Consider the following 15757-nt stretch of genomic DNA (forward strand, 5'->3'; position numbering starts at 1 on the left):
CTTAAACTCAACCGTGAAAGGTCCTTTTGAATTTGCTTGAGCTTGTCAGTCATAAAGCCCATTCAAGAGTCTGCATATTTCTTATTCAACTGAATACCAACTCTATTATGGTGTAAAATATGCCAGACTTGACAGCAAGATGTCTCAGCTACAAGTCTGTTGAAATAAATGATAATAACTCCTCTGTAGATATAGGTGTGACATAGCACTGGGACGAGTCCAAATTTACTACCTGGGTAACCACCCCCCTATTACCTGACTCTACCCAGGTACCCGCTCTAGGTCTCAAGAGAAACGTTTGACCGTACTCCTGTCAAAACATATTTAGATATACGTAACCGATCTGGTCATGCATACACTGAAGTTGACTGAAGTTTTATCTTTATTCATACCTATAAAAGTCAGAATGAATGCTGCATATTCAGAAAGGAATGTGAACATAAGTGACTTGTTGTGTAACCATATAGTTCAAGATCATTTTTGTCATTGAACAATATATCACAATATATCACTAACCACGGGTCCGGGTAGTCCTGTGGGTACCCAGGTCCTACTCAATACCCACCTGACCCAAGCACCTGGGTTTACCTGTCCCAGCCCTAGTTTGATATGTAGACTAACATCAAGTGTTACACAGAATAATACCCAGCTTATTCATGAAACACAAAAAGGCAGGTTAAAATTGTTTACAATAAATAATTAGAACCACTTGCTATATTCCCATTGACAATAAAAACATAATCCAAAAATTCTGCAAGAGAACATGTAAAATATATATGTTAAGGTACACACACTACTTTCCGAAGTGTGAAATTGTTTCCATGAATAAACATAACTATTGGATTATCCAATATCAAGTTCGTGAAAGTTCAGTTGAAAAATATTTTCCTTTCATAAATTATGCACCAACTAAATTGATTCAAGTACATTGTAATTTCGTGTCAATAACAACTTGTCTTCAAGGAATCTCCTTTTATCATCACTGTTTACCTGTGTCAATGTCCTAAAGGTAGCAACATACAGGAGTGGTACATATTGCTCACTGTGTGCATTAGGACACCTAGTTTCCTGGTTTATTACCACCACAAACACACTTCCTGTACCTAATGTTTATTCTTGGATAAGTCAGAGACAAGTGGAGTCTGAATGTCAGGGAATATTTTAGCACCTCTAAGAGCAGCTGTTCGAGTAAATATGGGGACTGATGGATGGTCAGTGGTCGGAGAGTGACCATTTCTTGACCACCCTGGTGTTTCCTGACCAGCTTAGCTATAATGCAATTTTAGTGATTCTATTTCCATGAATTATTGATGTCAATGTTATTATCAGCCTTATCTTAATTTATGTTGAGTTAGTAATTATTTCTTTATTGAAATATGCTGATGTGCTGAATACTTCTGATAACTCAGTGTTAGCGTTGTTATACACAATAATAGAATATTTTTGTCGCTTAGCAACAAACAGAAATCCATATTTTTATTTTTCACAATTGCATCAACAGTTCAAGTGAGCTTCGTCTTATGTAAAGTTTTACATCTTCAACAAATCCTCTGAAACCATTTGGGAAGGTGGGGTATCCTAGTTGTTAAAGTGTTCACTCGTCACGCCGAAAGATCCGGGTTCGATTCCCCACAGGGGTACAATGTGTGAAGCCCATTTCTGGTGTCCTCCATTGTGATATTCCTGGAATATTGCTAAAAGCAGCGTAAAACAATACTCACTCACTCTAAAGCCATTTGGCTAATCAGACTGAAACTTTCAGGAATGATTTCTGTAAGTATAAGGCATCAACAACACGGAATTATCAGTCCCGATTATCTGCTGAAACAGATTCCATGGCATAAAGGCAAAATAGAGGTAGAAATTGTGTGAATGGATCACTGAAAAACAGTGAACACGAACATGATAAAAACACCAAATTTATCATGTACTCATTCTTTTCTGATAAGGATAACTACAATATGACCTTAAATCTCTTAATGTCAAATACGTTACTTTTTTATGTAATATTTCACATCATTTAGGTTAGCAACAGACCTGAGTGACTCTAAGCTTAATGACTCAACCCTTTTAAACTGGACATGACAATTGTCACTAAACTTCTAGGGTATGAATCATGGGTATTTTCCCTTTAATAATAAACAGAATTACCTAAGAGTAAGTGTCCACAATGTGGTGTTTCTGGATTAACAAGGTCCACAGTTTGTTTTGTTTTGAAAGGTCTCGAATGTGGGGTTTCTTGATTAACAAGGTCCAGAATAGCATTTTTCACTCTCTATCAAACACAATCATTGCATTGAGCCTGTATGTTTGAAAACGTATTGAATTATAACAACTTACATTTTCTTTATGAGTCACAATTAAATGCATGAATTATATTTATGAAACAAAAGGGAGGATCAACATCAACACGTTGTGAAGAGAACGATTGATGATGGATTTCACATAATCATCCTCTCCGCGATGTCCCCCTGCCATCATAAAGACCCCCACCTGTCGCGAGATTCCATCATGTAGATAGCACCACTATACATCATACATATGAATAGTCTTGTAGGTAACGGTTTTGAATAATGACCACAATCATTTATATAATCCTCACATGTGTCGCGACTTATACCACTGATTTAATATTCAACACATCCGCCTGAAAGATATATATGTCATTTGGAAGCGTGGCTGGAGTGTGCTTGCAATATATATTCATATATTTATTTTTATGTCATTTATAGTTTCATATACATGCGTGAGCGTGAAAAGTTACATATATTGGTTCAGTTTTGAAAGGAACATCATGGTTTCAATGTAATTGCTTTTGTTAGTGCAGAGAGGGATTCATGCGTTTTGGACAGTATTTCAGTCATAGGATATGGTATGTCAGTTATATGTTAGAGGAAAGCTCAAAGCAAGGTTATAGAAATTGTTTGAACATGTGTTTGAATAACCAAGAATCACAATCAGGGTGATTCTTTAGGGTTAAATTGTATGTTAGGATGCAAGTTGCAATGTAAATTGCTAGGCAACCATAAAAAATTATGAAAAAGTGTTAAAATTGCTATAGTCAATTGTGATAGATTGACTAACATTTAGTCTTTGAAATAAAGTCATGTACAAGTTTAAGTAAGAGTCATTCTATTAAGGAACCGTCATTATTGGTCTAAGTCTAGGTGTCATTGGTCTAGGTCTGGGTGTTGTTGGTCTAGATCTAGGTGTTATTGGTCTAGATCTAGGTGTTATTGGTCTAGATCTAGGTGTTATTGGTACAGGTCTAGGTGTTATTGGTACAGGTCTAGGTGTTATTGGACTAGATCTGGGTGTTTTTGGTCTAGATCTAAGTGTTATTGGACTACATCTAGGTGTTATTGGTCTAGGTCTAGGTGTTATTGGACCAGATCTTGGTGTTATTGGTCTCGGTCTAGGTCTAAGTGTTTTTGGTCAAGGTCTAAACAAAGAGGGACTATGTTCCACAATCTTGTGGCCAATTTCCATCCTAGGTCTAGACATTACAACTACCTCCTTGAGTGAAAATGAGACATTGTATTTGTGTAATTATGCTAATCATAATCTACCAGATAAATATACAAAATATTATTTCCCAGACAAACAAAGAGATGATAAAACTAACCTGCTGGGACTGTCAATTTGCCTGATATAAGTCCCCCTTTAATAGCATGTGTGACATTGAAATATTGTCTGGTGCTGCTGGGAAGATATGTAACTGCTTGACTGAGGGAGCAGACAGTGTGGACTTTTCACAACTTAAGTCAGTCATGATAGGAGTGTCATCCCCTTTTAAGTAAGGTATTAGGCAAGAAGGACCTCGTCAAAATCACTGGCATGAATATTTCATGTCTTTATTTGCAGTTTTAAAGACCCTGACACTAACATACACACCCCAGCCCCTCCACCCCACACTCCACCCCCATCTTCTCTTCATCTGCATCCGCTCAATTTAAACTTTGTGTTTCATAAATAATATTGCACTAGTTATAATTTAATCAACTTTATGGGCTCTTAAAGAAAGAATTCTTACTAGGCATCCTTGTCAAAATCTCAAGAAATCTCATGAAAGTGTATTTTTGTATTATTCTTTATATATGTGATATAATATATATATATATATATATATATATATATATATATATATATATATACATTTGATAGTACATGTACCAAATTTTAAGAATGTATGTTACAATAGTGAGTGAGTGAGTGAGTGAGCTGGATTTGACATTGTTTTGAACAGTATTCCACTTTTATTGATGTGGGAGGAAAGCTGGAATTGACACAGGACTCAGAAGTTTTCCACTTTGGTGAATGAAACACACAAGCACCGGGTGTAACAATAGGAAAGTTAATTATAGTCAAATGGAGAACTCGATCTTAATTTTAAGCAAGATGAGCAAACACACTAACTACTGCACTACCCGTTGTATGCATATAGACATATATATATGATCAGTTTCAATATGCATTCATATCACGGATAAGACATATCATTCCGCATAACAGTAAATCTGGAGGATATTAATAGTCTTTATGGGAACTGATTTATTTCAAAACAATTGTCTGAAAGGAGAAATATATGTGGCAGACATAATTCATGGATAAACTATAATCTTTTATATTTTACCTTTATTCTGGTTGTAACACATGATTAAGATGCATTATACTGGCACAGAGGCATTTGATCTGAAGATATTAGTTATGAATTATTTCATTAGCACTATGCATTACATGATTTTTTATTTTATTTTACATAATTTGTGTCAAAGTAGATATGTCATGGATTAAAAAAACCATACTGTTTTGTCTGAATAGCCTTTGTTGGTTTATTCAAATTTAGCAGTTTACTTGCACCTGTTTATTATGCATAGCCCACCGCTTTTCAACAAAGGGCAATGCATTTTCAGAATTTTTGACAATGAGAATTAACTGGCAAAAGCATAAAAATTTAAAGTGACGCTATTGTTTTACCACACTGGTAAATGTCTACAACCAGTGTGACTCCAGGACCCACTTGCACAAAGCAATCTTAGCGCTACGATTACCGTAAGCCTATGTTAAAGATGGGTGTTACGATCATCTTACCACTAAGATCACTTTGTGCAAGTGGGCCCTGGCCTACATCTAGCTGCCATGATATAACTGATATGCTGTTCAAAGTGGTGTTAAATTAAATTCCTTTAAATTGAAATGTTTTATGTGACTAATAAATAACCTTCATTGAAATGTACAAACTTCAAGCTGTAAGTGAGGCTCAAAGTTGAATTTTACATGCTGTAAATCGGTGTCATTATTGCAAGGCTCTCAAATTTATGTTTACAAAATTTATTATCATTACACCATGAGGATTCAACAGTTTGACAAGAGGTATATTCATGTTGTTTAAAGTCAAGCAGTCAAGAGGCTGTTGGTAGGAGACTGTAGGTGATGCTTCAGAGTATCCTAGAAACACATCATTTCAGAAGTACCCTGTCACCTGAATGTAGCTCACAGATTTTAAGGAAGGAGAGTGTTAATATGTTTTTTATTACATCTTGTTTTCCAGTTGAATCTTATATCTATGGCAACAATTGTCTTATTTTTTTTTTATCAGAAAGTCTATATATTGTGAAGAGATGCTATAGGAATGGCTAAATTATGTTAGATATTATATTTGCAGCTAAACTTTAAACTCTAGGGTGCCGTTGTTCAAAGCGATATTAGCGCTAAGGTGATCCTAACTCCTATACCTTAACATGGAATTACGGCGTAGCACTAAGGTTGTTTTGTACAACAGCACCCAAATATATTTCATTGTGTTCATTTTACTAATGAATAACAAGAAAGTAACAAAATTTAAAATGAATATTATATTTCCTTTTTGTCTGTCACTGCCTGATTAAATGTGTTTTCATATTAGTCCAATTCTCAAGACTTCTCTGTGCACTAAATACACTGAAATAAGAGAAAGAAACAGTTTGTAGGAATGAATGTATTACTGAAAAAGATATCTAATAAATTTGACAGGGATAAGGAAAAATGGTTACAGGACAAACTATTTACAGTCAATGGGAGACAACTCTGACCTGCCCTCTGAATCCAGGTGGTAACACTGAGTTTTGACACTTAATATATATCACTGTTGTCAAAACAGGCATGTTGTTTCACATGACAACAGAGCATTGTTATCTGGTGATGGAACATTTTAAAAATGAAATTGGACCTAACCAAGGGTAAATGAACTTGTTGTAGATAAAAACAGTAAATTTGAATGTTGAACAGTAATTAACTTTGGTTAAAAATGCTGTACATTTCTTTCAAGTCACATATTATAAGGATTAGATAAATCAAATAAAACGATTTCACCATTATGCTGTCAGAAGGAAAATATTTTACATTAGTAAGGATTTGCTAGAAAAATAACGTATTCCTGTGGTATTCAATGTTGATAATATTCGAACCTCTTTCGTGAACTTTGCATACAATTGTTTTACCTATGTTATGATCCATTATCTTTTTGAGAATATTGCCCATAATAGCATGTTTTTTTTCAAACTTATGTTTGAAAAAATGTACAGCTTCCATGTATTCAAAATGAATACTTTGAAAATCATATAATGTTCAAGCCATATTTTTGTGAAAATGAAAATATGCATCATTTAAAAAAAATTAAAAATTCAGTTTAGTAACAATTACAATATCCTTAAATGTAGCCCTGCACCATGATAGTGGAATACATATATATGTATTTTAAATTTCTTTTACTAAACGACTAAGCAAGTCTAGATGAAACTAAGCCAGGTCTAGTTTCCTTGACAACAGCAGAAGGAAGGGTTCTTTGAAAAAATAAATTGCAATTATTTTGATATGTTTTCATAGTCTAAGTGTCAGTCTACCTTTAACAGAATTGCAATGTTTTCTAATTCTCTAAGTGTTTAATGTATTGAAACAATGACCCATCTCAGCAATATTATAGCACCAAAGTCTGACATTCCCAGGACACATGTGGCTGGCTCTCTGCTTATTTGGAGACACAGGGTTATTTATTTGGACAAGACCTGTATGGTTTCTTTGTGTCCCCCCGGTGTCTACAGTGCATCTGCATGTGGTACATTTGCTTAAGATGCTTTGAAAACTTGGAGAACTTCTACTGCTTGTTCAGATGCTTGGTTCAAGTGTTTGTTTATTTTAAATAATCCATGCTATTGAAAATATTATTTCAATATTAGATTTGGTGTTTATTTTACATGGCGTTGAAAATATTACTTCTCTTTCATCATTTAGATTCATTTCGTTTGAGCTTGGTTTGATTGAAGTCAATACAGTTTAGTTTGATTTGAAGCAATTGTGTTGCATTCAGTCCGATTAATATCAACTGATTTCAAATAAGATCAGTTGAAGTGGTCTGGATTTTGATAATGAGTTGTTTTGATTTTATTTGTCCAGATATTTGAGTTAGAACTCTATTTAGCCCTGGCATTGTTTTTTATGTCCAATACTTAATAGTGCATGCACATGAGTATCAACCCTTACAAGGGAATGTAGAGCCTTTCACTTTGAAATTTCGAAAGGAATTTCGGCTTGACTGCAGATCTCCAGCTATACACTACATCACTTTATGAAATAGGCCCCTTGAACCCACACTGACAAACATAAGGCCCAGCAACAGAGGATCATTTGTTGGCTATTAAATTATAGACTAAAATTTATGCCCAGATGACAATCTTAACCATTATTCAAATTCCTGACAGTTATAAAGAAACTTCTAATTGCTTTTTTTGAAGAAAGAAAATGTTTTAGTAAGAAAGCTGTCCCCATTTTTCATAGCTGACCTCTAATTTCCCTATCACATTTTAAATCTTAGATCAGCAAATATTTTTGAAACAATGGAGTTTAACATCATTTACAGCAACAAGAGTGATACTTTCAACATTATATGACCTCTTGGATGTTTCTCTTGTGTAGCAACAATTACATTTATGTTTGGAATCTTTGTTTACAGTCATCCAATTTCAAACTGTGATAATTTGCAAAGCATGAAGACATTGAGTTCACGGAAAGAAGTGGATTTTTTTTAACCTTTTCTGGCAGAACAAATGCTTATTTTGCTTTTTCAGCTTTCAAAACACTGAACCAAGCTTTCACTTAGGTTATACAGTTTTACAAAATTTATTAAAAAATATTGTAAACAATCCACAATACTTGTTTATAATTTGTCTGAAATATTTTAATCTAACATAAACATTGGCATATATATGTAACAAAAGCTTGCTATGCCTAAATAGGAGTGATAATATCTTGTAGATATATGTAAGCAAAGTAAATATTTAACAAAAATGAAATATTATGAGCTAACATTTATTGTTTAAACTGTACAGTGTTTGCAAATTTTCCAAGGCTCATCAGAAATTGTGAATTATGGTCAAAGGGGCATAACTCTTGTCAGCCCTTATCTTGCCAAGCTCACTGAGAATTTGCACCTACAATTTCCGAATCTTTTATAACGTAATTAAACTAGCAGTTTCCCTGAAACACATCAGCAGATCTTTATGTACTATTTCACATATTTAAGCATAGTTATTTTTCTTTAAACTTTTTGTTTAATTTTACTGGAAAAACAGCATTTCAATGAAATTGTTTTTTGTGGGATTTATGAACCAAAAATCTCTTTCAATTAAACCGTTGTGATGATGTCACGCTATTGTTGTTACAGTTGATTCTGTGCTGGTAATTCACTGGCCATTCTGAATGTGCACATTAAACAAGTAAAACTGTCACAACTATAGGCCATTATGCAAAATTATAGAGAAAGTATACATATCAACAATAATATAGTTTGTTGTTTTACGCCGCACTCAGCAATATTCCAGCTATATGACGGTGGTCTGTAAATAATTGAGTCTGGACCAGACAATCCAGTGATTCATATCATGAGCATCGATCCACACAATTGGTATCGATGACATGCTTCAACCAAGTCAGCGAGCCTTACCACCCAATCCCGTTAGTCGCCTCTTACAACAAGCATAGTTGCCTTTTTAAGGCAAGCATGGGTTGCTGAAGACCTATTCTACCCTGGATCTTCAAGGGTCAACAATAATATAGTTATAGTCAGAGAAATCACTATGATATGTTGATTCTGAAAGTAGAAGGGGCTCGTTACAGGAAGTGCAATGTATATACTGATAGGCATTATTAAAAACAAATACCTGTATCTTAACAGAAATTAGGAATGAGCGCTATGTATTTAGATTACCAAGGCTTACAAAATATAATGTTTTTACATAATACAAAATATTTACCATCCCAAACATGGTAATTTTTGGATAGTACAGTATTGGTTGTTTGAATGGTAATATTGACTGGGAGAGTGAGTGAGTTTGGTTTAATGCCACTTTAAAAAGTATTTCAATTACATCACAGCATGTTAGCTTGATGTTGGAGGAAATCCCAAAGTGATGCAGGGCCCCGTTCCACAAAGCGATCTTAGCGCTAAGGTGATTGTAACTCCCATTCTTTAACACTGACTTATGACAGTCGTAGCACTAAGATTGCTTTGTGGAACGGGGCCCAGGTCTTAGATGTTTATCAGTTTGGGGAGACCCATGAGCATGGGTCTGGTGCTGACAAACCTAGAAACATTATCACAACAAATCGGTGATTCAAACCCGTCTGTACTGGGAGAGAACAGCTGATTTCTTCAGTAGTGACCTGGCTGATGAAGTGTCTCATCATACCCACGTGGTGTTGATCTATGATCATGTTATCAACCACTGGTTTGAATATGTACAGATCTCTACCGACTCACCTTCTCGACCACTCACTCACTCATACAAGGATTAACGCCATCTTGGTCCAAAGTGCAGCTCATACAATCAGATGAGGTTAACCCCTGTGACCATCTATGTCAGAACTTGTCTTAAGCATCCCAAGCTTGAAAAGAAGCAACTAATGGAATCGGGTGGTCAGGCTTCCTGACTTGGTTGATGCATGTCATCATAAATATAAAACCAATTGCATAGATCGATACTCATGATGTCAATCACTGGATTGACTGGTCCAGACTCGATTATGTACCGATCATCGTCTTATATACCTGGAATATTGCTGAGTGCAGGTTAAACAATGAAAATTGAAAGATGAGACCTTTCTTCATAGTCAAAGGAATATAACTATGACAATAATGTGATGGTCGTGTTTCAGATTTTGGCCTTAGTAACACCTTTGCTAAAGATGAGCTTATGAAGACCCACTGCGGCTCACCTGAATATGCTGCCCCGGAACTCTTCAACCCCAAGGAATCCTATGGGCCAGGGATTGATATTTGGAGCATGTGAGTACAACCAATAACTTCAGAAACAATCCACTGAAAAACATACACATAGCCAAATCCTTTAAAGCAAGTGTAAGCCCTGTCTAATAAATACCGATTGATCCAAATAAGGGCATCATCTAATATTGCAAAAGGAAGGTTTTAATTCTATCTGCAGTTTGTATGAACACAAGATGAGGAAAAGATCCGTATTTGATGTACCGTATATGACCGCGTATAAGCCGAATTTTGAGGACCAGAAAAAAGATTCTGTAGAAAGGGGTCGGCTTATCCACGGGATACACTTTCATGATAGTATTTTTCAGATCGTGATCTGTCAGAAACATCGCCTGAATGACGGTCCGATAGATTACAACTTCCCGAAAGTTTGGAAGTTGCCACAACTAGAGCCATTATTGTTATAAATTATCAATAAAGTTATTATTATACACCAATGTTGTCATTATTAAAAAAAATGTTATGCATGTTACTACTTCCGATAATAAGTTTTCAATTGAATGTTCAAAGTTTATCGTTCTTCGTCAACTCCACAATCTTTACATGTAACAATATACGTAATTCACAGCTATATTATATAATCCCCAGATAAAATCGCCAATAGCTATTACGTACGTTTTGCAAAGTTCATAAATTGATAGTGAACAAGTGTCTACCTTTATTGAAAGGGGCAAATAAACAACTGTATTGGCGAGTTATTCCGTTCGCCATTTGCAAAAACATGTGATCAGCTGTTTCCTGTGACGTCACAAACGGTGACCACTGTGATTGCTTCCTGTTGTTTAAAGCAACACGGTACACAAGGAAATCAGCATTGATAATAACGGGCCGATTGCTATTGTCATGTTGTTTACACAAACATTTTCAAGTTGTGGGTGCTTAGCGATCGTGTTGGGAGTAGGGGCTTAATTCCTTTGTTTTCGAGAGATTAGTTTAATAAACTGGAAAAGCCTGTGAGTAAGTGATGGTCATTCAATGTGTTCATAGTATGATAGTTTATTTAATTCAATTGGATTAACATACAATAGTGGTGTAAAGGGGGTTATAAAAGTTGGTATATTTTTACTGACTGACATTTTCATCATGAGTTTTAAACGAAAACGCCATGCTTACGATGCTGAATTCAAACTGCGAGTTTTCGCTCCAGCTGATATATTTTCTCACGGGTTCAGAATTCTATATACACCGATTCACAAAATGGCGCTTGGTTGTTGATGGCAACTATAACGATCATTATGAGATTAAAAAAACCCACGAGAAACAGCTTCCCACATTATGTAAGTGGATGACTGGTTTGTTAAATCTTTATTAGAAATAATAATGACTTTTTCAATATAATTACAACGTTTTTCATCTTATATTTTTGAATATCTGCGAGTACCGGCACATGTCTTGCAGTCCGACTTCGCAGTGTTTTTTGTCTTTCAATTCCTGATTCGGCTTATCTGCGGGTCATATCATTTTCTTTCGTATTTCAATGGTCAAATTAACACCTCGGCTTATCTACGGGGTCGGCTTATCCGCGGTCATATACGGTACGTTTCAACACCAAAATCATATTTATTCTTAAGGTATTTCTCAAATGTTTTCAGAAACAAATTGTTTTATATACTTTTATAAGTGATATTATACCACTCAACATTTGATAGGGATTCTGAGATATTTCATACTTTGATATACCTTTATAGGTGATATTATACCACTCAACATTTGATAGGGATTCTGAGATATTTCATACTTTGATATACCTTTATTAGTTATATAATACCACTGAACATTTGAGTATATTTCATGCTGTGACGTAACAAAACAACTTATTGAACTGCACATTCTTCAGTTCCATGGCAATGTTAAATACTATTCGTATGTCAACATATCAAAGCAATCGATTACATTCAGACCCTACATGGATACTCCCTATCCCTATCAACAGTTGAGGAGTATATATAAGAATCATAGTTTTTTGGGTAGGATGTTTTCGCTCACAATAAAGAAATATAATATTTAAAAAAAATGTCATTCTTGGAAGAATTTTGTTTTAAAGAATTGGTTCCTGATAGAGATACAGGCTGACTGTTGTGAGCATGTGTTCTGTGATATGCTCCAGGGGGATCATTATGTACGCCATGATGGTTGGGAAGCTCCCATTCCAAACTCCTTACACTGATGAGTATCGCCGAGTTAAGCTTCTCCAGCAGATCGAGAAAGGTCTTGGAGCGGAGCATTACAAGGAGATGGCACATTTGTCACAAGGTATGTCAACTGTGATGTTGCCTTGTCAGAGTCACCCACTGGGGCAGTAGGGTAGTCAAGTGGTTAAAGTGTTCCTCGTCATGCCGAAGGCCTGGGTTTGATTCCCCACTTGTTCATTGTGAAGTATTTTCTAGAGTTGTCCGCCATGATATTGCTGGAAGGACACAAAATGGGAGTAGGATACAGTAATGGATGATGTTTTTGTTTGTCCTGTCCACCAGTCATTTTTTATTGTTAAATATTTCTTGATTACATTTGGCACAAATATGAGACTAGTCATGCACTGGTACCTTTTGTTATTTTTGAATTTATGCTTTATACAGTTTTCATACCGCCGTCATATAGCTGGAATACTGCTGAGTGCGGCGTTAAACAACAAACCAACAACAGTTTTCATAACAACTAATTCCAATCAATGAACCAGTGGTAAACCATTTCAAGTGGTCTGCTGTTTACTTTTATGTTTTGATAAATGCTCTTGTAAGAGACGACGTATGAATTATGAGAAGAATCTAAAACCCATGTTTGAAATGATGTGCCTTGTTTCCAGATGCTCAAGATATCCTCAGCAAAATGATTGAGCCGAAGCCTGCCATCCGTCTTCCACTTATGGACATTGAAATACACCCCTGGCTCACCACCTCCTCAAAGATGCCGTTTTTCCCCTTCACTAATCTGCCTCGAGATCGCAATATGAAATCTCAGGTAATTACATTTGTGTCATTTTCCTCTTGTTGGCATTAAGCATGGTGCCTGCTTGTGCAGCATAGGTAGAATGTAGAGATATTCTGACAAAAATGCTCTTAGAACTTAGCTTAAGATGCTTATAAGGGATAAATTACCCTTGCTAAGGTCAAACTGGATTTATGGTTTCGTTGAAGACAAAACATTCAAAGGATATCTATAGATGTGTGAGAAATGACACTCTGAATCCTAGAATCCCCCTAATTATAATTCTAGGTTCGTAGGCACCACATACATTTTTCGTTGGTTTTACCTACATGGCTTCCCTCACTTCCCTCACCAAAACATAACTGAAATACTGTTCAAAGTAGCGTTAAATACACTCACTAGCTCACTACCACGACACAGTCTCTACTGTTTACTAGACTTCCAATACATATCCTCCTCAAAATATGGTCACATCTTAAACTACTACTGTTTCTACCAACTTCTTCTGTTTCAACTCCTACTACCTCTTCTCAGACCCGTAAAGATCCGGGGCAGAATAGGTCTTCAGCAAACCATGCTTGACGTAAAAAGCAACTTTGCTTGTTGTATTGGAATCAGGTGGTCAGGCTCCCTGACTTGGTTGATGCATGTCATCGTATCCCAATTGCGTGGATCGATGCTCATGATGTCAATGACTGAATTGTCCGGTCCAGACGCGATTATTTACAGACCGCCGTCATATAGCTGGAATATTGCTGAGTGCAGTGTTTTTGAACAATTCAAACAAAAAACACCTTACCTCAATTCTCCTACCACTTCTCCTTACTCTACTACTTCTCCTCCTTTTTCACTATTTCCTACCATAATGTACCTTACACATTCATCTCCTCCAACTTGTTGTTTCTTTGCTTCTACTCCCCTTTCCCCTCCTTCCATTAAATCTACTGGAACTTTGGTTATTGATACCATGACAAACTGACAACCCCATTACTGCTACTAAGACTACAACCACTACTAACACCACTACCACTACTACTACCACCACCACTACTCATCGTATTTCAATTGTGTGGATCGATGCTCATGACATCAATCACTGGATTGACAAATATATTTTTAAATATAACTTTGTACTCATGACTCACTTGTGTATATGTCAAATTGTTCTCGTCACTATATGGCTGAAATGATGCCGATGCAACGATATATTTTAACTCACTCACTCAATCACTGGATTGTCTTGTCCAGACTTTAACAAGAAACAAACAGACAAACAATTAAACCACCACTACCTCAACTGCTACTATAATGTTTAGTTTTGTTTGGAGCTACTCCAAGATGAGCATTTTTGTCAGAATCTCATGGACATCTCTGCTAGCGTAGCTATGTAACTTTCACCTACTGTAGGCTGAGACCCTGCTGACTGATCTGCATGTGCTTGTTAGCATTAGGCTGTATTATGTTATCAGCATGAAGGTTGCAAGTTTTTAGGCAGGCATCATTAGTTACTGCATCTAGTTCCTTACAATCTGCTTCAATTATAATTTATAAAGTGATTTTTTGTTTGACATGATACAAAGCCATGGAAAAAATGAAATAATTTTTTTAATGACCTAAATTTCAAGAATATGTAAATCTGTTTGAATTTGGGAAATATAAAGAGTAAAGTTAACAACGGTTAATTCATTTAAGTATATATCATCTGTGTGCAATTAAAACATTTTAAGCGAATTCATGAACAGTTTTGTTATGAAATTGCATGGTAGTCAAAACTTTCTTCACAAATGCTCACAAGAATTCTCTGTGAATGAAGTGCTCACCAAATTATCTCCCTTAGATGAAGACTTGTTCATAAATTGTCATGTAGAGTGATCTAGAAAATGTTAGAACAAAAGAGACATTTAGATAAAACAGTTTGTGTAGCTTGCACTGTTTTCTGGCTCAGGTGGTGTGTTTGTGAAATATACATGGCTAAATGTGCGTCAGCTGTATTGATAACAGTACCATAGAACCATGTGTTTGTGAAATGTACGTGTCATGTCATTGTAAACTGTGCGTGATTGAAACAGCTGATTGCTTGTGAACATGAGCTGCTTGTAGTGATGTGTTTTTCTTCTTTTAACTTTTTTTGATGGATTTTTATCTTTTTGAAATTTTTTAGATTTCTTGGCCATTTTATTCCCCCAAACCTTGCTTGGAGATGAAGTTTTATACACTCTTTGCAAACAATTTTATCATGATATTTTCAAATTTGTCATTCTTAGGACATGGTCATTTTTGCATCATGAATTGGTTTTCATTTAAATCAATTTCACACTTTTTGCATACTTCTTATTTTTTGGACTGTGTGGATAGATCAGATTGATATGGTGTGTGGATATCATAATATTTTCAGATGTACTTGTTTTTTTCTAAAATAACTTCAACAAATGAAATAGATTATGTAAAAATATTTTTAGATACATTTTATGTTAGTGTAATTATTCCTAGAATTGAGTTTGTAATGGACAGTAATTT

General features: G+C 35.4%; 1 protein-coding gene across 5 annotated transcripts in view; it reads left to right on the forward strand.

Annotated features, from left to right (window-relative positions):
* LOC124141191 (serine/threonine-protein kinase MARK1-like) overlaps positions 1 to 15757 on the forward strand; it is a 267102-nt gene that overhangs the window by 211189 nt on the left and 40156 nt on the right. For all 5 annotated transcript variants that reach the window (XM_046509131.2, XM_046509137.2, XM_046509145.2 and 2 more), the window contains exons 5-7: positions 10189 to 10318; positions 12423 to 12568; positions 13119 to 13273. In XM_046509131.2, the coding sequence (XP_046365087.1) occupies positions 10189 to 10318; positions 12423 to 12568; positions 13119 to 13273 (431 nt within the window). The remainder of the gene's footprint in view (positions 1 to 10188; positions 10319 to 12422; positions 12569 to 13118; positions 13274 to 15757) is intronic.

This window comes from Haliotis rufescens, unplaced genomic scaffold (assembly GCF_023055435.1).
Source record: "Haliotis rufescens isolate VD_foot unplaced genomic scaffold, xgHalRufe1.0.p SCAF_2, whole genome shotgun sequence".
Classification (NCBI taxonomy): Eukaryota; Metazoa; Mollusca; class Gastropoda; order Lepetellida; family Haliotidae; genus Haliotis; species Haliotis rufescens.